Genomic DNA, 26,396 nt, shown 5'->3' with positions numbered 1-26,396 from the left:
TATTTATTTATGTATTTAACCTTTATTTAACTAGGCAAGTCAGTTAAGAACAAATTGTTATTTACAATGACGGCCTACCCCGGCCAAACCCGGACGATGCTGGGCCAATTGTGCGCCGCCCTATGGGACTCCCAATCACGGCCGGTTGTGATACAGCCCGGAATCGAACCATGGTGTGTCTAGTGATGCCTCAAGCACTGAGATGCAGTACCTTAGACCGCTGCACAACTTGGGAGCCCCAAGTTATGCTACATTAGCCTTTTGAAATGCTGCTAAGCGAAAATGTTTCTTACGAGGTGTTGCTCAGCTAGCCTGTTCCCTCTCATAGCTAACTTGTATCTCTTCCTCTGTCCACACAGTCAACGACAGGAGAACCAGGAGTCTGCGGGGTCAAAGCTGGAGGAGGCCGACAGTAAGGCCCAGTCCCTACAGACAGGTAAACCGTTGCTAACCTTCTACACCCAGTTATAGTCTCACAGGCCCAATCCTAACTTGAGATCCACACGTATACTGTCCCAAACCTTTGTATAAATGCCCCAAATGTGGCACAGTTAAGGCTCGCTTGGTGTCAACACACTCCTCAGCTGGCAGTATGTCTTTATGTTGACCCAGAAGGTAGCATCAGATGGTGGATTCTCCTCTGTCTCTCTCTTTCTATCTGTCCAAGTGAGTGACTAATCCAGGCCTGTCAACACTGTCCCAGTCCCCGCCCTATGCAGCCTTCTCCCTGCTCTAGGACTGACAGTCCCCTGTCACAGCACATCAGCTCGAGTCCAGGCCCAGCCACTCACCCTAGTATTGTAGCCTGCTGAGGACAGAGAGGAGAGAGAGAGCTTATAGTATAAAGGCCCATGCTTAATTATGAGGTTTATGCTTAAAATATAATTTTATCACCATATGAAGTTGGTGGCCAGGTTGGCCAATCAGGCAGTAGATGGTTATGATGGTTATATTATTGTAGCCTAATAATAGATACCCTTTGAAATAGTACCATTTGGTACATGAAGATACTAACAATTTGATTGGGTATTTAAGAAATAGTAAAAACAAACTATCAGAAAAGTACTAACTACTAATATGTAATTTACTTACAAATAGCAGCTGTAAGAGGACTGTAAATTAAAGTTACCAAAGTTGTCTTAGGTTGTGAAACCTAAGATGTGGCTTTTCTAGAAGCCTCACCTCATGTAGCTGGAGGCAGAAAGGCCTCCCTCAGTCCTTCCAGGAATCTATAGAGGGCAGTATGTTAGGGCATAGCAGTTGTACTTCTTCCATCCAACCACCGCTGGTCTTCGTTCAAAATGCTTCATTTGTTTTTTCAGCACTTGAAGCAACTCAGGCAGAGCTTTTGGACCTGAAGAGCAAGTATGACAAAGAGTCAACATCAAAGTAGGTCCCAGTTCCTTTGATTCACGCTGTTGCATTTGTGACACACACACTCTCGAAATCCCCAGAGTCTTGGTTGCTGTGCGCCTTTGATTAGGAGATAAAAACCCTGTGGTTGCCATCTGCAGTAATTGCACCTGAATCTATGGAAAATCTGATCCCCTGTAATAACCCACCTCATTCTATAATCATACATCACATTACCCTTTCATACTCAGTCATGTTCTCTCATCTGATCCTAGATCGGTGAGCTGTTAGTCATCCAGCCCTGCCCACCCTGAAAGGAATGGAATATAATGCCTATAATTGCTCACCATAACGATGCTGAGTACAAAGTAGTCCCCAGGATTTATCACTGTTTGTCTCTATGATTCATATCAAAGTATTCATAATCGACATGGAGGCTTCTTAGCTCTCTTCAACCTGAATGAGTGGGAAGAGTTGTTGTTGTAATAGTGAGGAGTAGTACTCTGGGAGTAGTCTGGGATGGGTAGAAAATTGTTAGTTACAAGGTTTAGTGTGTATGTGTGTGTGTGTCTACTAAATATACTGTGGTTACATGTACTGTATGTACATACAAGTTGTGTGTGTGTGTGTGTGTACGCGCACGCCAAGGTTATTATAGTAAACTAAAACTAAAATAAAAAGTGGAATTATTTAGTAAACTGAAATAAAAATACAAACGAAAAACATTTGTAAAACTATAATGAAATTATTATAGCAAAATGTATTAAAATAAAAAACCTCATAAATTATGTTTACTTTTAGTTTTTTTATTCTAAACTTTGGGCAAAAATCTAATGGCGTTTTCAAGCTTCTGAATCTGGTGGGTAAATACTGCCAGTTGATACGCAAAAAATGTATGTGGATACCCCTTAAAATTTGTAGATTCGGCTATTTCAACCACACCCATTGCTGAGAGGTTTATAAAATCCAGCACACAGCCATGCAATCGCCATAGACAAACATTGGCATAGAATGGCCTGTACTGAAGAGCTCAGTGACTTTCAACGTGGCCCCGTCATAGGATGCCACCTTTCCAACAAGTCAGTTCGTCACAATGTCTGCCCTACTAGAGCTGCCCCGGTCAACTGTAAATGCTGTTATTGTGAAGTGGAAAGTCTAGGAGCAACAACGTCTCAGCCACAATTTGGTTGGACACACAACATCACAATGGGAACACCGAGTGCTGAAGCGCATAGCTCGTAAAAATCGTCTGTCCTCGATTGCAACACTCACTACCGAGTTCCAAACTGCCACTAGAAGTAACGTCAGCACAATAAATGTTCGTCGGGAGCTTCATGAAATAGGTTTCAATAGCCGAGCAGCTGCACACAAGCCTAAGATCACCTTGCGCAATGCCAAGCATCGGCTGGAGTGGTTTAAAGCTCGCCCACATTGGATTCTGGAGCAGTGGAAACGCGTTCTCTGGAGTGATGAATCACACCATCTGGCAGTCCCACGGACGAACCTGGGTTTGGCGGATGCCAGGAGAACGCTACCTGCCGCAATGCATAGTGCTAACTGTAAAATTTGGTTGAGGAGGAATAATGGTCTGGGGCTGTTTTTCATGGTTCGGGCTAGGCCCCTTAGTTCCAGTGAAGGGAAATCTTAACGCTACAGCGTACAATGCCGTTCTAGACGATTATGTGCTTCCAACTTTTTGGCAACAGTTTTGGGAAGGCACTTTCCTGTTTCAGTATGACAATGCCCCTGTGCACAAAGCGAGGTCCATACAGAATTAGTTTGTTGAGATTGGTGTGGAAGAACTTGACTGGCCTGCACAGAGCCCTGACCTCAACCCCATCAAACAACTTTGGGATGAATTGGAACACCAAGTGCGAGCCAGGCTTAATCGCCCGACCTCATTAATGCTCTTGTGGCTGAATGGAAGCAAGTCCCCGCAGCAATGTTCCAACATCTAGTAGAAAGCCTTCCCAGAATAATGGAGGCTGTTATAACAGCAAAGGGGGGACCAACTCCATATTAATGCCCATGATTTTGGAATGAGATGTTCGATGAGCAGGTGTCCACATACTCTTGGCCATGTCGTGTATCAATGTTTCAAATAGGCCTAGCTTTTGCATCACTATCACTAGTTAACAGGGAAGAGATATGAGGCCGAGCACTGAGAACAGCTTGTGAAGTTGCTGGAGCCGGTCGCAATCAACACCGACCAACTTAAAACTAACAGCAAGTCACTGTCTTGATCTGGTGCCGTGCCTTCTCAACCTTGAGGCACACTTGCAGTCAACTATTGTTGTAAAACAGTTGGCACAGGTCCTCCTGAAGTCATTGCGTGAGTGCTTCGCATGCATACTGAATCCTCTGGCAGCTATCTTCCATCCAACCCCTGCATCAGCTTGCCTGATGGACCCGAGTGCGTTTCTGGCACTTTGCTTAACAGAGATGGAGTCTTTTGTACTTCAGCAAATCAAAGAGTACAGCAGTGTAGCAGCAGGACCACAGGAAGATGCCAGCACAATGAATCGAGCAAGCATCTCGACCACCGTACTTCAGAAATAGCTTCCTCGCAACAAAGATTGTGTCTGAGGGTCAAACTGACTGGGCATTAAGTGTCCCGTGTGAGCTGCGGAAATACCTGGGATAGGTACAGAGTCACCTCTCCACTTCTGGCAGGCAAGGATGGTTGTTTATCCAAAGCTGTGCCCTGTGGCACTGGATCTGGTTTCTGCCCCTGCATCCCAACCGTGTGTGGAGAGAGAATTTTCTTTCTGTGGACAACTGTCATCAGGCTTGAGGAACCGAACGACCACCTATCTGGAACGCAGAGCCTTGAAGATAAACCAGAAAATCTTGTTTGGTTGAAAAGGAACACACACACACAAGCTGGCTGGCTGGCCGTGAACTAATAGAAGTGTTGTGTTGGTTATGTTTTTGCTGTTGCAGCTGTTTTTAAGAACCCTATTGGAAGGGGTTAGTCAGTGATGCATGTTTAATATTACCTAAAGGGAAAGGGGGATAGCTAGTCAGTTGTACAACTGAATGCATTCAACTAACATATCATGTCAAATGTGCCATGACTTCATTTATTTATTTTTTTCCTCTCTCTTTGTCAGATAAAGGTAAAGGTACTTGATTCTTTTTACATCTACTACTAAAGTTTTTTTTTAAAACATTGAATAGGTGTCAACCTGGCAAGAGCGTTTCCTTCCACCATATTTCTTCCATTAGTCTAAGCGCTTATCCTTTAAATCCAAGTCAGATTAGGATTGATTTATAATTTAAACCTAACCAAACCTATGTAATGGCTTAAGCCTGTGTTAGCATGGGCAGCGCCATTGTGGAGTTAAATGGCTCCTAGCATCCCGTGCGTAGGCTACTTTCTGTCCCTAACACTAAGACTGAAACTAAATCATATAAAAACGAAATAGAAATGTTTTTATCAAACTGAAGCTAAATAAAAACGATTAAATCAAATGCTAAAAAACGAACTGAAACCAAACTGAATTTCAAATAAAAATGTAAAACGAATAGAAATAAAAACAAATATTAAATCACATAACTATAATAACCTTGGCGCATGCATACAGCTACTGTATGTGTCTCTATGGCGATGTGCCTATGCCCATACAGTGTACAGTACGAACTAACATGGCAGACTCTCTGACTGTAATATTGGTGTCTGTGGCACCGCCTGTGGTCCCGGGACAGGCAGTGAGGAGGCGGTAATTTGCGTGTCAGCCTGTCACAGTGGAATGCTGCCTGTTGCTGCGCCCAGCCGCACACCCACACTCCTCCTCTTGGTCTCGCGTAGCTATTTCAGGGGCCCTATCCCACCCAGCCAGGCTCCTGGAAGCAACTTAATTATAGCAGTGCTAACCAAATGAAAGGTGCTGTTGCCAGGCCATCTACGCAGATAAAAACACTCACACCCGGGTTGCTTTTGAAGTTATCCAAGTCCCCATGGTATCAGCCGGGGCTGCAGTGTCAGTCACACCTACACCGTTTCTGGTCAGCAGTGAGAGACACAGGATAGAGATGTATGTGTGTACGTGCTCGCGTCCTTCGGATAGAGAATGGGTTTGTCTGTGACCGTGTGTGTGTGTATTTGCGCATGCTTTGCATACTAACAATGTGCTCCTTGAGTTCAGTGCTTTCTGTCTAGCAGACAGTGCTGTCATAGTAAGTGTGTGTGTGTGTGTGTCACTCTGATTGTCTTTCAGAACTAGTGAACCTTGTCTCTTCTCGACGCTAAACACCAGCGCTGCTCTGTTTCAGAGGAACAGAACAAGTTCCCGCATTAGAGTGACAGGTTATTGCTGCAGCTCACTCACTCACTCTCACACACACACACGACTGTATCTTCTCTCTGAGCTGCAGATAGCTGACTCTCTCTGTCCCCCCCCCCCCCCCCCCCTTCCTTTCACCATGTAGCTGAATCTGGGCCACTGTATTCTTGTCCTGGAGTGGCCCTGCTGCACTGCAGTTTCTACCCACCATTCAATTCTCTCTGTCTACAGGTTTGGAGTCTGTGTTTAGAGTTGCCCTCTGTGACAGGCCAGCACTGTTGGGGCTGTAGCTACAGGTCTGGAGTCTGTGCTTAGTGGCGGTCTGTGACAGCTCGACTGCTCTGGGCAGATTGTCACAGTGTGGAAGTGCCTGGCAGACATTGGCAGTTTATCTAGACACTGCCAGTGTCTGCCACAGTGAGGTCACATGTGGTCTAGAATCTAGAGAGTATTGTGGGTAGTCTTATGCTGACCTGTCGTCTGGGGATGTTAACTATGGTTTGCACAAGGAGGTGTGTAGTCTATAATCTGGGCGTTTAGTCTTCTATAGTTCCTCATCCCGGACGAGCCCCCAGAAACGAATGCATCAATTTGGGGGCAACTGGACCTTGGTGTCTAGTGTTTTGCTGTCTCTCCCTACTCCTGGTAGAGTGCAGTTGGTGGTCAGAGAAAAGCACTGCTCTCTCCCAGGTGAGGCGAGAGTGGATTCTCCTGCTCAGGGCTTCCAGGAGACTGGCTCTCACCTCACACAGACAATCTCTCTCACACAGACAACCTGCCCATCTTTACAAAGACATGACTGAACTCTATTCCTCTCACCTGAGGGAAAAGGATACTGCTTCGTTGACTCTTTTGTGTTTCTTATCAGAGCAGAGAATACGTTTTTCTACCGGTCATTTGACCATCATAGTTGTTGTTTTTCCTGCCAACGGTGACATATTGTTGTGGTGAAGTTCAGGAGCATTATATGTGCTAATATATAACTTACTCATAACATATTTGTATGTAACTCTCAATATGTCTTCTCAAGTTACTTAATTCAATTCTGTGGCTTAGAGGTCTAGAGGGCTTTCGGCTAGTTTCTTGAAATACAAGGCTTCATTTTGTGAGTGCAGTGATGTCATTTGACAAACAGGACGTTGTGATTGACGAAGGGAGGAATTCTATCCTCTGAGGTAGACCATTTAGGTAGCGTTTATCTGTCACCTCTGATGAAGTCACACACACAGACCGACTGACTCTGAAACTGCCAGGATCATTTATTCTGTTTTTTTCTTACATTTACATTTTAGTCATTTAGCAGACGCACTTGTCCAGAGTGACTTACAGTAGTTAATCTATCCAGGTTGATTAGTCTTCATTAATCTGGATCTAAAATATTATTTCCAAGATGGATCTAGGGTCAACAAATGTACAAATATTGTCCGCATAATGTTTCAAAATGTTGGGTTTAAACCAGCGTTTCTTAAAGTATGGGTCGCGACCCGGACCTGTTAATGGTGGGTCACGACGTAAATGTATAATTATTTCAGGAATTACTGGATTGATTTGGCCAAGTGCAACTGCACTCTTGGTTCAGTGCGGTCTCTGCTTATCAGCTTTCTCTCTTTTCTTGAAGATCACTCCGTGACCCACACGCTGCAGCGCTGTCGTTCAAGCCACTGACTTGTTGTTAGTGATGGGCATTCCGCCTCTTTTGGCTCCCAAACGGCTCTTTAAAAAGTCAAACCGTTTGCGATAGTTTGACTATGATTGGTGTTAAAACAATTCTAATTCAATTATTTAATGAAATCATACTCTACCTTAACCACGATGTATTTAAAAATGCATTGGTTTGTTATGAAAAAGATTGCTATTAAACATTTGCGTTTAAAGTATAACTTTTTAATGTATATAAACAAAGTGCATATAAATCTAACCATTCAAAACTAATACAATCTGAACAACATAATAATAGAATATTGCACCATATCAAAGAAAAATAAATAACAATGTGCAAAACTGCAGCATCCCACTTAAAACATTAAACTGGTCCCTCTTTTCTCTCTTCTTTATTGCCATGTTATAACCAGCAGCACACAGCAATGCTGACCATATTTGCATATGAGAGATTTGCATTCAGAAATACAAGCTGCCTCACTTTCGAAGGGCTGATGCGGTTTCTTCTCTCAGTAATTATTTGTCCCGTTTGAGAAGACCCTCTCAGAGGGAACGGATGTGGCCATGCAGAGTCTCCCTGTCATGACTTTAGTAAGCCGTGGGTAGACAGAGGCCTTGTTCTTCCACCAGCTGAGGATCTGCAGATCTTTGGAGGGGCTCCTCCAAATAGGATTGGAGCTCCATTATGGCATCTGCTGAGGGATTCCTTCGTGCTGCATCCCCAGTTGCTCTCTCGTCAAACAGCATCCAAACAGCAGACGTTTGTGGCTCTACTGCTGGTGCTTCTGCTCCATCTGATCCCTCTTCTTCCTGTTGCCCTGGTGCCTGAGCCAGCTGACTGCTGGGGCTGTCCCACCCTGCTGCTGGGGTTATTCTTTGAAGAGCCTCATCAATCGCTCTGGCATCACTGAATGCTAACTTCTTAAACCTGGGGTCAAGTGCAGCGGTTTCTGATAGCACGTGATTATATTCCATTCAGTGGAACTTTCTGTCCATTGATGAACATAGGGTGTCCATCAACTCTGTCACATGTCCTGTGGTTGCATTTGCTTCTCTCTGGCGGCTGGCTGTGATTCGCTGCAGACCCTTACACAGGAGTATCATTTTTGAGGCTGTCACATAGCTGAAAAGAGAGAACAGTAACTTATTAGTTCAGGTTCATGTTTTGTCTACTGATACTACATTCTCATCTACTGCTCATATACATATATAATACTGGATTAAATAATGATGTAATAATAACTGCTTACTGTACCTCTCCACTGATCTCCACAGTGACCTGCTCAAAGGGTTCCAGGACTCTGCACACCACCTCCCATTCCTCTTGGGTCAGAGCATCAACATCCGCATTGACAATGGCCAGGGTAGAGATGATGGCATCCTTTAACTCAACAAACCGCTTCAACTTATAAAATGTTGAATTCCACCTTGTAGTGCAGTCTTGTTTAGGCCTCAGCTCAGGCATCCCCATCTGGCGTTGTGTAGACTTTAGTTTTTCAGCACCTACTGAGTTCCTGTGTAAGTATTCCACAGCTGCTTTCACTTTGTCCACAGTGGGCTTCATCACCTTCAGAGCATCTCTTACAATCAGGTTGATTGTGTGGGCAAGACATGAATGATGGGTCCATTTTAAAATATTCATGGCTTTGGTTATGTTAGCTGCATTGTCGCTAACACAACAGACTACTTTTCCATCTACTTGCCACTCTCAACAGTTCCTCTGCCAAGTTCTCTGAGGTGTGTCTGTCTAGCAGTCCAGAAGACAGCTAGACATCAAAAAACCTTCAATGAAGTGACATGTAAGAAGTGGTTACCCTTGATGTCCAGCAGTCAGTGGTAAGGCAAACTGCAGTAGCTTTTTGGACTCTTTCCCACACTGAAGCCTGTGTGCTCTCATACAGTTGTGAAATAAGTGATTTTGAAAGTTTTTTTCCTGCTAGGTATTGTGTACATTGGATTTAGACCATTGCTATAATTTCTAAAACCTCTGTCCTCCACGATCAAAAATGGCTGGAAATCGGTGGCAATCATTTTAGCCAATGCAATATCAATTTGGTCTTGTTTTGCTTCAGACATAGACTTTGGCATAAACTGGTCCATAGAAGACTGCGTTGCTGTGGGTCGTGGAGTAGGCCTACTTGACTGAGTGGATACTGGCTCCACCACTATCACTAGCAGACCCGCTAGTTTCTCGAAGCTCTGCTACAGCTAGCTTCACAGTTCACATATGCCGGTGTAGGTTGTGCGTAGAACCGGCTTTATATGAGATTTTGTTTTGGCAAATTCTACACTGTGCTCTAACATTGTCTAGATTATTAAAATGCATCCAAATGCTACTGTGCCTCTGACTCATCTTCCAGCTGTTGTTTTCAAGCTATCCTTCCTCTCTCTCCTTGGCTGCTAAGTGTGTGACTGAGTGAGTTGGCTCGGCCCTCCCTCACGCATCTTTGTGAACAAATTAATAAAACGACACGTCCTGACCAAACATCCAGGCACAACATGACGGTAAACCCAGGGAGTTCTTTCAGAACAGGGCAGAATGCTTCATGAAACAGTGCTTCGAAAGTGGAAAAGTAAGTCAACTAGCAAGGCATTGTTGTCATTTTATAACAGGTGATGATCAGCAGAAATAAGGGAGTACTATCTCATAGTAGTAGATGTGAGTTTCTGTTTCAAACAATCCCCTGGCCTTGTAACATTACACAGCTAACTAGCTACTGATAGTGCAACCCTAAGAAACAGTAACTATGAAGATGAAGAACTGTCAGGCCTACTGTACATTTTACTGTAGAAATTATTGTTGAAAACAAGTCTAGGTTGGAACTGTTCCTGTTACAAGTAATATTTTTTATTCTGAACTGGAAAAAATTGATTGAAGCAAGATGATTTTGAAACAAACACTCACACAGTTCTGGGTTGCTCATCTGCAGCATGAAGCAGTCTCCTGCCTGACTGAGAAAGCAGGAGATGTTCTGAGCCAGTTTGGCACCACATTCCTATGCAAGTCAGGGTTCTCAAGTACAGAAATAGTGTCAATGCTGAGCATGACCTCAGTGTTGCACTGTTAAACTGAGCCCAGAATAGACATGCTTGTTGAAAACTTCAACCAGCCGCACACCTCTCATTAGAACTGTGTACAGTTCAAGTCGGAAGTTTACATACACCTTAGCCAAATACATTTAAACTCAGTTTTTCCCAATTCCTGACATTTAATCCTAGCAAGAAGTCCCTGTCTTAGGTCAGTGAGGATAACCACTTTATTTTAAGAATGTGAAATGAATAAGAGAGTGATTTATTTCAGATTTTATTTCTTTCATCACATTCCCAGTGGGTCGGAAGTTTACCTACACTCAATTAGTATTTGGTAGCATTGCCTTTAAATTGTTTAACTTGGGTGAAAGGTTTCGGGTAGCCTTCCACAAGCCTCCCGCAACAAGTTGGGTGAATTTTGGCTCATTCCTCCTGACAGAGCTGGTGTAACTGAGTCAGGTTTGTAGGCCTCCTTGCTCGCACACGCTTTTTCAGTTATTTTACGTACGCCTCTAGGAAGAGGGAACGCAACACCCTGCTACAACTCAACTCCCCGTGGAGTGAAAGAGGTATGGGACTGTAGGTGCGGGTAAGGATGACAAAGGCAGAGAATTTACCGTTTACTGGGAATTTATTTATTCCTTCACATGGTAAATTTGGGGAAAAGGGGCTGGACGGAACCAAAGAAAGTAAAAGTTAAAGAGCCCCACCTGCCTACCCACTACTTACCTAATCTTTTAGCACCACCTGGTGCGCTAACCAAAATACAGGGGGTGGTCCGCCCAGGTCTTACCTAGTGTGCATTGACAGTAAATACTATGAGTTATGTATGCCCGCAGGCCTCTTGCCTAAGCACTCCATAGGTGCCTTCCCCTTAACCCCTGGGATCTAAAACAGAATAATACAAACAATTTCAATAATCAAAACAGTCCTTTGGACATAAAAACATACCTCCGCAGGACCGGCTACAAAATACTTCCCAAAAAAAAACTGAGAAACTACTAACACAGAACATAACCCATCAGCAGCAACTAACACAGAACATAACCCATCAGCAGCAACTAACACAGAACATAACCCATCAGCAGCAACTAACAAAGTAACACGGGCTTTTCTAGCTTCAGATGGAGTCTCTAATGGGATACAGCTGTATCCTCTGACGAGAGGGCAGGGTCAGCTCCAATTAGCAATGGGGGCCGACCAATCAGCTGCTTGGGGTAATTTCAGGAAGCCATCCTGAAACACACACATACAAACAAAACCACAACACAGAAACTAGGGAACGTAACAAGTTCTGCCCACAAACGTTCTATAGGATTGAGGTCAGGGCTTTGTGATGGCACTCCAATACCTTGACTTTGTTGTCCTTAAGCCATTTTGCCACAACTTTGGAAGTGTGCTTGGGGTCATTGTCCATTTGGAAGACCCATTTGCGACCAAGCTTTAACTTCCTGACTGATGTCTTGAGATGTTGCTTCAATATATCCACATCATTTTCCTTCCTCATGATGCCATTTATTTTGTGAAGTGCACCAGTCCCTCCTGCAGCAAAGCACCCCCACAACATGATGCTGCCACCCCCGTGCTTCACGGTTGGGATGGTGTTCTTCGGCTTGCAAGCCTCCCCCTTTTTCCTCCAAACATAACGATGGTCATTATGGCCAAAGAGTTCTATTTTTGTTTCGTCAGACCAGAGGACATTTAACCAACAAGTATGATCTTTGTGTGTGTGCAGTTGCAAACCATAGTCTGGCTTTTTTATGGCGGTTTTGGAGCAGTGGCTTCTTCCTTGCTGAGCGGCCTTTCAGGTTATGTTGATATAGGACTTGTTTTACTGTGGATAAAGATACTCTTGTACCGGTTTCCTCCAGCATCTTCACAAGTTTTTTTTCTGTTGTTCTGGGATTGATTTGCACTTTCGCACCAAAGTACGTTCATCTCTAGGAGACAGAACGCGTCTCCTTCCTGAGCGGTATGACGGCTGTGTGGTCCCATGGTGTTTATACTTGCGTACTATTGTTTGTACAGATGAACGTGGTACCTTCAGGCATTTGGAAATTGCTCCCAAGGATGAACCAGACTTGTGGGGGTCTACAATTTTTCTTCTGAGGTCTTGGCTGATTTCTTTTGATTTTCCTATGATGTCAAGCAAAGAGGCACTGAGTTTGAAGGTAGGCCTTGAAATACATCCACAGGTACACCTCCAATTGACTCAAATGATGTCAATTAGGCTATCAGAAGCTTCTATAAAGCCATGACATCATTTTCTGGAATTTTCCAAGCTGTTTAAAGTAGAGGTCGACCGATTACGGATTTTTCAACGCCGATACCGATTATTGGCGGGCCTAAAAGGCCGATACCGATTAATCGGACGGTTTAAAAAATAAATACAAAAATAATTGTAATAATGACATTTACAACAATACTGAATGAACATTTATTTTAACTTAATATAATACATCAATAAAATCAATTTAGCCTCAAATAAATAATGAAACATGTTCAATGTGGTTTAAATAATGCAAAAACAATGTGTTGGAGAAGAAAGTAAAAGTGCAATATGTGCCATGTAAGAAAGCTAACGTTTAAGTGCCTTGCTCAGAACATGGGAACATATGAAAGCTGGTGGTTCCTTTTAACATGAGTCTTCAATATTCCCAGGTAAGAAGTTTTAGGTTGTAGTTATTATAGGAATTATAGGACTATTTCTCTCTATACGATTTGTATTTCATATACCTTTGACTATTAGATGTTCTTATAGGCACTTTAGTATTGCCAGTGTAACAGTATAGCTTCCGTCCCTCTCCTCGCTCCTACCTGGGCTCTTACCAGGAACACATCGACAACAGCCACCCTCGAAGCAGCGTTACCCATGCAGAGCAAGGGGAACAACCACTCCAAGTCTCAGAGCGAGTGACGTTTGAAACGCTATTAGCGCGCACCCGCTAACTAGCTAGCCATTTCACATCGGTGACACCAGCCTAATCTTGGAAGTTGACAGGCTTGAAGTCATAAACAGCGCAATGCATTGCGAAAGCTGCTGGCAAAACGCACGAAAGTGCTGTTTGAATGAATGCTTACGGGCCTGCTGGTGCCTACCACCGCTCAGTCAGACTGCTCTATCAAATTATAGACTTAATTATAATATGATAAACACACAGAAATACGAGCCTTAGGTCATTAATATGGTCGAATCCGGAAACTATCATTTCGAAAACAAAAAGGTTTTTTTTTTCTTTCAGTGAAATACGGAACCGTTCCGTATTTTATCTAACGGGTGGCATCCCTAAGTCTAAATATTCCTGTTACATTGCACAACCTTCAATGGTATGTCATAATTACGTAAAATTCTGGCAAATTAGTTCGCAACGAGCCAGGCAATGAACGCAAGAGCAGGCAATGAACACAATTTCATGTTAGCAGGCAATAGTAACTAAATTTGACGGTTTAAAAATATATACTTGTGTATTGATTTTAAAGAAAGGCATTGATGTTTAGGTACATAAGTGCATCGACAGTGCTTTTTTCGCAAATGCGCTTGTTAAACATCACCCGTTTGTCGAAGCAGGCTGTGATTCGATGAGAAATTAACAGGCACCGCATCGATTATATGCAACGCAGGACACGTTAGATAAACTAGTAATATTATCAACCATGTGTAGTTAACTAGTGATTATGTTAAGATTGATAGTTTTTTATAAGATAAGTTTAATGCTAGCTAGCAGCTTACCTTGGCTTCTTGCTGCCCTCGCGTAACAGGTAGTCAGCCTGCCATGCAGGCTCCTCGTGGAGTGCAATGTAAGGCAGGTGGTTAGAGCGTTGGACTAGTAACCGGAAGGTTGTAAAAACTAATCCCCGAATCCCCCCTGAACAAGGCAGTTAACCCCCGTTCCTAGGCCGTCATTGAAAATAAGAATGTGTTCTTAATCTGAATTGCCCAGTTAAATAAAGGTGAAAAAAAATACACAAAAAAAAAAATCGGCAAATCGGTGGCCAAAAATACCGATTACCGATTGTTATGAAAACTTGAAATCGGCCCCAATTAATCGGCCATTCCGATGAATCGGTCGACCTCTAGTTTAAAGGCACAGTCAATTTAGTGTATGTAAGCTTCTGACCCACTGGAATTGTGATACAGTGAATTATAAGTGAAATAATCTGTCTGTAAACAATTGTTTGTGTCATATACAAAGTAGATGTCCTAACCAACTTGCCAAAACTATAGTTTGTTAACAAGAACTTTGTGGAGTGGTTGAAAAGCGAGTTTTAATGACTCCAACCTAAGTGTATGTAAACTTCCGACTTCATCTGTATGTGTGTGTTTTCTGGTCTATATCTGTGTGATGTGATCAATCAGTTTATTCCAATTCAGAATAAAAAATATGTATTTTAATAGCAACAGTTCCAACCTAGACTTTCTATCAACTATAATTTATACAGTGAGATGTAGAGTAGGCCAGAATATTTATCTGTACTGTTACTTAGGGTTGCACGATCAAAAGGCCTGTGTGTTTGTGTGTTCCGTAAAACATCTGTGTGATGTGATCAATCTGTTTATTCCAGTTCCGAATGACATTATTTATTGTATTTTAACAGCAACAGTTCCAGCCTAGACAGGTATGTAAGTGTTTTTAATGTGGAAAAATAAACATGAAAAGATATTTATGGATATTTTATTATTTGTTTTTGTCTATAATGCATTTCTTTTTTTAGGCATAAGGGCAATGAAATGTACCGATATTTACGTATAGTAGCATATTTTCCTAAAGCTTGGGTCCCAGGAAAACAGAATTTCTAATTTGGGTCCCAGGCTGAAAAAGTTTAAGAACCCCTGATTTAAACACACACACATTATAGGCCAAATGATTTTGTTACAGCTGCCAATTTAGGACAACGGTTAGTGTCCAGCTATTTAGAATGTAACACTAATCACGTTGGGAAAACACAAGATGTTTGGAATTGGCTAAGAAAATATTTTTCCAGTCTTTGGTTCATTGAGAGATGTTGTCGTCTTTGAGGCAGAGAAGAGGGTAAGTGGGATAGAGGGTCCCGTAGAGAGAAAGAGAGCAGGGGTGGCAACAGTTTACTGAAGCCCTGTGGAGGTCCCCCTCATCATTATACATTCACTCCCTTTAACACACACTTACTTTACATTGACAGAATGCCCACATACACACACCATCAAACTCCCTACAGAAGCGCGGACAGATCACCCACGTCCTGTGTGTGTACACTCACACACACACACACACACGCACATACACATACACACACACACTCTGTCTCAGTGCTCAGACAGAAGGCCTTGTACCTTATCAATGGCTCCTTGTTCAGTCTCTGAGGGCGAATTACATTGGAGCTGAGAGTGCGCCCTGGAAACCAGTCCCCCACCGCCACAGTACCAGACAGCACTCTGTGAAGACCGGGTGTCCCAAAAACATGCCTCTCTGCGCCTAATCCTCCTCCTCACTGCCTCTCTGGCAGGGCCATCCTCCTCCTCCCTGACTTCCTCTCTGGCAGGGCCATCCTCCTCCTCCCTGACTTCCTCTCTGGCAGGGCCATCTTCCTCCTCCTCCCTCACTACCTCTCTGGCAGGGCCATCCTCCTCCTCCCTCACTACCTCTCTGGCAGGGCCATCCTCCTCCTCCCTGACTTCCTCTCTGGCAGGGCCATCCTCCTCCTCCCTGACTTCCTCTCTGGCAGGGCCATCTTCCTCCTCCTCCTCCCTCACTACCTCTCTGGCAGGGCCATCCTCCTCCTCCTCCCTCACTACCTCTCTGGCAGGGCCATCCTCCTCCTCCTCCCTCACTACCTCTCTGGCAGGGCCATCCTCCTCGTCCTCCCTCACTACCTCTCTGGCAGGGCCATCCTCCTCATCCTCCCTCACTACCTCTCTGGCAGGGCCATCCTCCTCTTCCTCCCTCACTACCTCTCTGGCAAGGCCATCATCATCATCATCCTCCTCCTCCTCCTCCCTCACTACCTCTCTGGCAGGGCCATCCTCCTCCTCCCTCACTACCTCTGGCAAGGCCATCATCATCCTCCTCTTCCTCCTCCCTCACTACCTCTCTGGCAGGGCCATCATCCTCCTCCCTCACTTCCTCTCTGGCAGGGCCATCCTCCTCATTTCCATTCCTCTCATAACTTCTACAGTATTTATTTTCTCTCTCAATAAATGCACTGTGCTCCTCTTTTTGAGTCTCCTCGCTTCATCTTCTACAAGACGGCACACCGTCACACCATAAAGCTTAGTATGATATCTACTCACCATTGCAACCTGTACGCTCTCGTTGGTTGGCCCTCGCTTCATACTCGTCACCAAACCCACTGGCTACAGGTTATCTACAAGTCTCTGCTAGGTAAAGCCCCGCCTTATCTCAGCTCACTGGTCACCATAGCAGCACCCACTTGTAGCACGCGCTCCAGCAGGTATATCTCACTGGTCACCCCCAAAGCCAATTCCTCCTTTGGTCGTCTTTCTTTCCAGTTCTCTGCTGCCAATGACTGGAACGAACTGCAAAAATCTCTGAAGCTGAAGACTCATATCTCCCTCACTAGCTTTAAGCACCAGCTGTCAGAGCAGCTCACAGATCACTGCACCTGTACATAGCCCATCTGTAAACAGCCCATCTATCTACCTACCTCATCCTCATACTATTTATCTTGCTCCTTTGCACCCCAGTATCTCTACTTGCACATTCATCTTCTGCACATCTACCATTCCAGTGTTTCATTTCTATATTGTAATTACTTTGCCACCAAGGCCTATTTATTGCCTTAACTTACCTCATTTACACTCACTGTATATAGACTTTTTGTTTTCTTTTGTTCTACTGTATTATTGACTGTATGTTTTGTTTATTCCATGTGTAACTCTGTGTTGTTGTATGTGTCGAAATGCTTTGCTTTATCTTGGCCAGGTCACAGTTGCAAATGAGAACTTGTTCTCAACTAGCCTACCTGGTTAAATAAAGGTGAAATAAATAAAAAATCTTGGATCTAGGTGAAGTTGGAGAAAGACTAGAGAACATTTTCTCAGCTAAAGCTTAGCATTAGCATTCCTGGGTGGAAAACAATGGGAGTGGTGGTACGCCTGTTAGCATGCTCGAGATAGCAAGCCTAAAATCCCTGCCCAGAGCACTTACGCTGCAGGTACCCACTACTCACTTCTGGGCTCCTTGTTTACCTACCAACTACCCCCTCTCTTTCTTTCTTTCTTTCTTTCTTTCTTTCTTTCTTTCTTTCTTTCTTTCTTTCTTTCTTTCTTTCTTTCTTTCTTTCTTTCTTTCTTTCTTTCTTTCTTTCTTTCTTTCTTTCTTCTTTCTTTCTTTCTTTCTTTCTTTCTTTCTTTCTTTCTTTCTTTCTTTCTTTCTTTCTTTCTTTCTTTCTTTCTTTCTTTCTTTCTTTCTTTCTTTCTTTCTTTCTTTCTTTCTTTCTTTCTTCTTCTTTCTTTCTTTCTTTCTTTCTTTCTTTCTTTCTTTCTTTCTTTCTTTCTTTCTTTCTTTCTTTCTTTCTTTCTTTCTTTCTTTCTTTCTTTCTTTCTTTCTTTCTTTCTTTCTTTCTTTCTTTCTTTCTTTCTTTCTTTCTTTCTTTCTTTCTTTCTTTCTTTCTTTCTTTCTTTCTTTCTTTCTTTGGGGTCAGGTGCAGTAATGGTCACAGCTGGGAGCCAGACCCATACTTTCGTTCACACACACAGTTTCTATGTTTTATGTGGATTGCGCTACTCCTGGTGTCCATCTTACTTCTGTAGGTTTTGTAATCCATGCAGCTTCATTCTCACACACGAGCAAACCGCACACACAAATTCACACGCATACTCTTACTAGACACCTTTCCTTCCGCCTGGCCCCGCTGTGTGTCTGCCTGTGGCCGTCACTTCCACCTCTCTTCAGTCGATACTGTGTGTCGTGTGTGTGTAGTGGTTGTATGGGGGAAGGTTGAGCTGTAGATGAGAGAGTAGAGGGTTGTTGTCGACTTGTCTCAACGGAGGCTAGCCGTATGTTAAATAAACACAAGTGTGTGTGTGTGTCGTGTGGTAATGAGCAGAAAAGAAAGGAGGAGACGAACGGGAGTCCTCAGAGGCCCCAGTCCCAGTGCTTTGATCTGGGGTCTCCTCAATCCCACAACCCCACAGAACTCTGTATTCACCCAACGCCTCATACTCTGTCCATCTGCAGCTTATAGAGATATTTGACATTAAGGCCATATGATGTCTATGTTAATGCATTCTTCTTGTTTGCATAGGTCTAGATGCATTAGATGAAGTGATCCTGTCTTTTTTTATCTCGTTTTTGATTTGCTTTGAGACCTTTTGGTACATAAATAGCTTGTGGCATTGTGGCAAATGACTGCACTGTTATTGTGTTGTCTCTGTGTTGTAACACTAGAGGGTAAAGATCACACCAGCTCTCAGACCTGTCAATATTAGCATCCACCTCTGTTTGACGTCCTTAGAGCAGCTGTGACTGGCTGTCTTCATGTCTGTCAAATTATCTGTGCTATTGATTTTGATTTAGACCTGACCACGTCTGACTTCTCAATTGGGTTTCTGCCTTGATGAGCTGATTCCGCTGTAGTGTACTACTCTACTTCTTTAGTCCTCACAGAACGGCTTTCTTTCTCTCCCTCTCTTTTTTGCTCTTCTTTTGTTCTTCGCACTCTCCTCCTCTCCTTTAACCGCCTCGTTCTTTCTGTCTCCTTTTTTTTGTTCCTCTCTCGCTCTTTCACTCTCTACCTCTGTTTCTTTCTCTTTTAAACTCCTTCTCACTCTTTATCCCACCTCGCTATATTTCTTTATTTCTCTCCCTCTCTTTCACACACCCACATTCTCTCTTTCTCTCTCCCTCTGTTCTGTAGTGTACAGTAGGAGTGTTTGAGAAGGAGAGAGAACTGCTGTAGTGTACAGTAGGAGTAGTGTACAGTAGGAGTGTTTGAGAAGGAGAGAGAACTGCTGTAGTGTACAGTAGGAGTAGTGTACAGTAGGAGTAGTGTACAGTAGGAGTAGTGTACAGTAGGAGTAGTGTACAGTAGGAGTGTTTGAGAAGGAGAGAGAACTGCTGTAGTGTACAGTAGGAGTAGTGTACAGTAGGAGTGTTTGAGAAGGAGAACTGCTGTAGTGTACAGTAGGAGTAGTGTACAGTAGGATTAGTGTACAGTAGGAGTAGTGTACAGTAGGAGTGTTTGAGAAGGAGAGAGAGAACTGCTGTAGTGTACAGTAGGAGTAGTGTACAGTAGGAGTAGTGTACAGTAGGAGTGTTTGGGAAGGAGAGAGAACTGCTGTAGTGTACAGTAGGAGTAGTGTACAGTAGGAGTAGTGTACAGTAGGAGTGTTTGAGAAGGAGAGAGAACTGCTGTAGTGTACAGTAGGAGTAGTGTACAGTAGGAGTGTTTGAGAAGGAGAGAACTGCTGTAGTGTACAGTAGGAGTAGTGTACAGTAGGAGTAGTGTACAGTAGGAGTAGTGTACAGTAGGAGTGTTTGAGAAGGAGAGAGAACTGCTGTAGTGTACAGTAGGAGTAGTGTACAGTAGGAGTAGTGTACAGTAGGAGTGTTTGAGAAGGAGAGAGAACTGCTGTAGTGTACAGTAGGAGTAGTGTACAGTAGGAGTAGTGTACAGTAGGAGTAGTGTACAGTAGGAGTGTTTGAGAAGGAGAGAGAACTGCTGTAGTGTACAGTAGGAGTAGTGTACAGTAGGAGTAGTGTACAGTAGGAGTAGTGTACAGTAGGAGTGTTTGAGAAGGAGAGAGAACTGCTGTAGTGTACAGTAGGAGTAGTGTACAGTAGGAGTAGTGTACAGTAGGAGTAGTGTACAGTAGGAGTGTTTGAGAAGGAGAGAGAACTGCTGAAGCGTGATAATGGAACGCATCAATTCGCTACGCCGTTCGGGTACGACCCCCTCCCAAACCTCCCCTCCTCCTTTTTCTCCCTCTTCTCTCCCCCTCCTCCTTTCCTCCCCCTCCCCCTCCTTTCCTCATCCCTTGTCTGTGGAGGAATGTCACTGTTTTGGCCCAGGCCCTCAAGGTGTCTATCGTCCCCCCCCTTCCCTCCAACCCCATCCCTTGCTCTCCCCCTCTCCTCCCTCTCACGCCCGGGGCTCTCCATTGATGCAGAAAGAAGCCCAGGCCTCAGTGTTGGCGTGCCGCGATCTGAAATTTTAATGCACTGCTTTACAACACAGACACACACACACACACACACACACACACACACACACACACACACACACACACACTATCAGCGCGGTGGCTGCTGGGTCAGTCTCCCCCGAGCCTTCCATATTTACCGCTCGGATGAGCACCGCAGCCCGCCCGCCCAGGCGCAGACACAGGCGCAGTCCCTGGATCAGGCGTAGACTGTCTGACTTATCCCTTCTCCCCACACACACACACACACACACACACACTCCTTCTGACTCTCACACGCTCACACCTGCTCACCTAGAGGAGCTAGCTTGCTTTTGTTTTCTAGTGTGCCCTGTCTGTGTATGAGAGAGTAACAAGCACTGCTGTGAGTCACTCGTGAGGGTGTGTGTGTGTGTGTGTGTGTGTGTGTGTGTGTGTGTGTGTGTGTGTGTGTGTGTGTGTGTGTGTGTGTACAGTGGATGCTCCTCCTAGCGGTGGGCTAGCATGACAGTATAAACAAAAACACTTTTACCCTGCAAAACACAGCTGATACACTTGACTTACCTGATTTCCCCATAGTAGATGAATGCTGTCCGCACACCGCAAAATACTTTATTCTTGCTATTTATGTTTTGACTTTTGCTTACATTTAATACAGGTGCATGTCAAAATGTTCTTAGCCTTTCCTGGTGTTTTTAGCTATTTATTTTATTTAACCTTTATTTAACTAGGCAAGTCAGTTAAGAACAAATTCTTATTTACAATGACGGCCTACCAAATGTTAAAAGGCCTCCTGCGGGGACGGGGACTGGGGATTAAAAATAAAATATTTAATAAAAATATAGGACAAAACACACATCACGACAAGATAACACTACATTAAGAGAGACCTAAGACGACGACAGCACGGCAGCAACACATGAAAACACAGCATGGTAGCAGCACAAAACATGGTACAAACATTATTGGGCACAGACAACAGCTAGCTTTCATCACTTATGATATTACAGTAATACAAGATCTTTCTATTAAAAATCGTTGTTTTTAGTAATAAGTATTTAGCCAGTATTGTTGAGCGGGACTCTACAAATATTGGTACTCTTTCTATTGAGCACTGTTTGGGGAACTGTTGAAAGCCTCATTTGAATTCAACTCCACATTTTCGACTCACTAAAGTGCTTTTGAGAACCCCATGAAGGCAAATGTTACAGTCCTATCGATTAAGAGGGAGGGAGGTGTGTATGTGTGTGCTTGTTCATGTATGTAAGGTAGCTAGTGTTGCTAAGGGCTACAGCACACCTGGCTCTCAGCATGCCACCGTGTATCGCTCCAGTGGAGTCCGTTTTAGAAAAAAACCAAACACCCAACTGTACTTTGATGTACAGTACAGACCATCGCACGCTTCCTTCTGTTCTATGTAGACTGAGGATTTTTGGAAGTGTGTGCAGTGGGGGGGTGCCTTAAATAGGTCTGGAATTGGCGGCAGAGAGAAAAAATTTGCTGTCGGTGGGGCCGAGAGGAAAATGGGCTGTCGGTGGAGCCGAGCGGAAAATGGGCTGTCCGTGGAGCCGAGAGGAAAATGGGCTGTCCGTGGAGCCGAGAGGAAAATGGGCTGTCCGTGGAGCCGAGAGGAAAATGGGCTGTTCGTGGAGCCGAGAGGAAAATGGGCTGTCCGTGGAGCCGAGAGGAAAATGGGCTGTCCGTGGAGCCGAGAGGAAAATGGGCTGTCCGTGGAGCCGAGAGGAAATGTTGCGGTGTGACCGCTAATTTCATGCAGTTCTACACATTTGGCCATGGCTGGTTCTCAAACATTATACGAAAACCAATGGGGCCCCTGGTTATGTAATCCAGCCATGCCAAAAATATTCCTAAATGCAATGTTTTGTCTAGCTTTTATTTGGGTGATTTCTTGTTCCCAAATATGATATTATAAAATATATATATATATAGTTCAATTATCTTTTCTACATACACTCTGTCTGGGTTTAGTCATTTACGTTTTAAACGTAAAGCATTTTTCTATCCCGAAAATGTATTTCCAAAGAAATAATGGCCGCAACAATTCAATGAATACATGGGAAACACTTTGAATTTGTGTGTGTGCGGATGTGTGTACAGTACATGCGTGTTTGCTGTTTGTGTGTGTGTGCAGGTGTATGTACAAGATGTGCGTGCTTGCGTGACTATATATATATATATATATATATATATATATATATATATGTGTGTGTGTGTGTGTGTTTCATGCATCCTCAGTCCCATTCTGTAAGAGGTAGAATAAGTAGAGAGAGCAAGGTAGGGCGTGATGGAGAGGGAGAAAGAGACGGTGAGAGAAAAAGTAGGCCAGTGAGTAGAATAGCTAGTGACTGCAGTGTCAGGCCCGCTGTACAGGGGAGAGGCTGACTGAACACCTGGGGAAGTGTGTGGGGGGGGGGTGGGGGGGGGGGGGGGGTGTGAAGACACACTCAGCTGCCCAGGTGGCTCCAGCTGTCAGGGCACTTTTCCTCCTCTTGCTGAGCAAAGGACGTTGGGTGACAGAACCTGTGCCTCAGTCTAGGCACTACTTTTTCATGCTCACTTGGCTCCTTTAGATGGAATTAGTTCTGGTAAAAACTTCACCCATAGTACATCATGTTCCTGTAAAATACTGTGTTTGAACTGAGAATGAATCCGTCATCCAGTGGGTTTTGACGTACCTGGCTCCTCACCCAAGACACACATATACATTCACACACACTCACCCCCACGCTCACACACCCTATGTGACCTCATTGCAAATGCTGTGTGTGTGTGGTTAAGAAAAGCGCAGTCTCTTGCTTCTCCTCAGCCCAGATTGGATGGGAGAGGTCTTAGATCATGGCGAGCTGGGCTCTTTGAGCGCGCCCGTCTGTGTGTGTTTGTGTCCTATTGATTGAGAAGTCTCCGCACATAGCAGCTCTGGCGCTTTGACAGAGGGCCATACTCTCGCTATCTCACACACATACAGTTGAAATCGGAAGTTTACATACAACTTAGCCAAATACATTTCAACTCAGCTTTTCACAATTCCTGACATTTAATCCTAGTAAATATTCCCTGTCTTAAGTCAGTTAGGATCACCACTTTATTTTAAGAATGTGAAATGTCAGAATAATAGTAGAGAGAATGATATATTTAATATTTTGTTTCTTTCATCACATTCCCAGTGGGTCAGAAGTTTACATACACTCAATTAGTATTTGGTAGCGTTGCCTTTAAATTGTTTAACTTGGGTCAAAGGTTTCGGGTAGCCTTCCACAAGCTTCCCACAATAAGTTGGGTCCTGACAGAGCTGGTGTAACTGAGTCAGGTTTGTAGGCCTTGCTCGCACATGCTTTTTCAGTTCTGCCCACAAATGTTCTATAGGATTGAGGTCAGGGCTTTGTGATGGCCACTCCAATACCTTGACATTGTTGCCCTTAAGCCATTTTGCCACAGCTTTGGAAGTATGCTTGGGGTCATTGTCCATTTGGAAGACCCATTTGCGACCAAGCTTTAACTTCCTGACTGATGTCGTGAGATGTTGCTTCAATATATCCACATAATTTCCCTCCTCATGGTGCCATCTATTTTGTGAAGTGCACCAGTTCCTCCTGCAGCAAAGCACCCCCCACAACATGATGCTGCCACCCCCGTGCTTCACAGTTGGGATGGTGTTCTTTGGCTTGCAATCCTCCCCCTTTTTCCTCCAAACATAACAATGGTCATTATGGCCAAAGAGTTATATTTTTGTTTCATCAGACCAGAGGACATTTCTCCAAAAAGTACGATCTTTGTCCCCATGTGCAGTTACAAACCGTAGTCTGGCTTTTTTATGGCGGTTTTGGAGCAGTGGCTTCTTCCTTGCTGAGGGGCCTTTCAGGTTATGTCGATATAGGACTCGTTTTATTGTGGATATAGATACTTTTGTACCTGTTTCCTCCAGCATCTTTACAAGGTTTTTTGCTGTTGTTCTGGGATTGATTTGCACTTTTTGCACCAAAGTACGTTCATCTCTAGGAGACAGAACGCGTCTCCTCCCTGAGCGGTATAATGGCTGCGTGGTCCCATGGTGTTTATACTTGCGTACTATTGTTTGTACAGATGAACGTGGTACCTTCAGGCGTTTGGAAATTGCTCCCAAGGATGAACCAGACTTGTGGAGGTCTACAATTCTTTTTCTGAGGTCTTGGCTGATTTCTTTTGATTTTCCCATGATGTCAAGCAAAGAGGCACTGAGTTTGAAGGTAGGCCTTGAAAACATCCAGAGGTACACCTCCAATTGACTCAAATTATGTCAGTTAGCCTATCAGAAGCTTCAGCCATGACATAATTCTCTAAGCTGAATTTTCTAAGCTGTTTAAAGGCACAGTTAACTCGGTGTATATAAACGTTTGACCCACTGGAATTGTGATAGTGAATTATAAGTGAAATAATCTGTCTGTAAACAATTGTTGGAAAAATTACTTGTGTCATGCACAAAGTAGATGTCCTAACCGACTTGCCAAAACTATAGTTTGTTAACAAGAAATTTGTAGAGTGGTTGACAAACGAATTTTAATGACTCCAAACTAAGCATATGTAAACTTCCGACTTCAACTGCACATACAGTGCCTTCACATTTTGTGTTAAAGCCTACATTTAAAATTGATTAAATTGAGATTTTTTTTGTCACTGGCCTGCACACAATACCCCATAATGTCAAAGTGGAATTATGTTTTTTGAAATGTTTACGAATAAATAAAACATTTAAGCTGAATGTCTTGAGTCAATAAGTATTTAATCCATTTGTTATGGCAAGCCTAAATAAGCTCAGGAGTTAACATTTCACAAAATAAGTTGCATGGACTGTGTGCAATAATGGTGTTTAACAGGATTTTTGAATGACTACATCATCTCTGTACCCTACACATACAATTGTCTGTAAGGTCCCTTACTCGAGAAGTGAATTTCAAAAACAGATTCGACCACAAAGACCAGTGAGGTTTTCTGATGCATCGCAAAATAGGGCACCTATTGGTAGGATAGGTAAAAAAATAAAATAAAAGCAGACATTGAATATCCCTTTGAGCATTGTGGTTATTAATTACACATTGGATGGTGTTCAATACACCCAGTCACTACAAAGATACAGGCGTCCTTCCTAACTCATTTGCCGGAGAGGAAGGAAACCGCTCCGTGATTTCAACATGAGGCCAATGGTGAAAACTGAGGATGGATCAACAGCATTAGTTGTTCCACAATGCTAACTTAATTGACAGAGTGAAAAAAGTAAGCCTGTACAGAATAAAATATTCTAAAACATGAATCCTTTTCCCAACAAGGCACTAAAGTAATACTGCAAACAATGTGGTAAAGCAATTCACTTTTTGTCCAGAATTCAACGCGTTATGTTTGGGCAAATCCAATACAACACATTACTGAGTACCACTCTCCATATTTTCAAGCATAGTGGTGGCTGCATCATGTTATGGGTATGCTTGTAATCGTTAAGGACTGGCGAGTTTTTCAGGATAAATAAGCGAAATGGCGCTAAGCACAGGAAAAATCCTAGAGGATAACCTGGTTCAGTCTGCTTTCCACCAGACACTGGGAAATTAATTCAAATCAAAATCAAATCAAATTTATTCATAAAGCCCTTCTTACATCAGCTGATATCTCAAAGTGCTGTACAGAAACCTAGCCTAAAACCCCAAACAGCAAGCAATGCAGGTTTAGAAGCACAGTGGCTAGGAAAAACTCCCTAGAAAGGCCAGAACCTAGGAAGAAACCTTTGAGAGGAACCAGGCTATGAGGGGTGGCCAGTCCTCTTCTGGCTATGCCGGGTGGAGATTATAACAGAACATGGCCAAGATGTTCAAATGTTCATAGATGACCAGCAGGGTCAAATAATAATTATCACAGTGGTTGTCGGGAGTGAAACAGGTCAGCACCTCAGGAGTAAATGTCAG

The 26,396-nt window shown here is 43.6% G+C and overlaps 1 protein-coding gene across 5 annotated transcripts in view; it reads left to right on the top strand.

The window, feature by feature from the left end:
* LOC106568027 (homeobox protein cut-like 1) overlaps positions 1-26,396 on the top strand; it is a 240,257-nt gene that overhangs the window by 154,049 nt on the left and 59,812 nt on the right. For all 5 annotated transcript variants that reach the window (XM_014138033.3, XM_014138031.3, XM_014138032.3 and 2 more), the window contains exons 7-8: positions 360-436; positions 1,323-1,389. In XM_014138033.3, the coding sequence (XP_013993508.2) occupies positions 360-436; positions 1,323-1,389 (144 nt within the window). The remainder of the gene's footprint in view (positions 1-359; positions 437-1,322; positions 1,390-26,396) is intronic.

Source organism: Salmo salar, chromosome 13 (assembly GCF_965601325.2).
Source record: "Salmo salar chromosome 13, fSalSal1, whole genome shotgun sequence".
NCBI lineage: Eukaryota > Metazoa > Chordata > Actinopteri > Salmoniformes > Salmonidae > Salmo > Salmo salar.
This window is presented reverse-complemented; position numbering and strand designations above follow the sequence as displayed.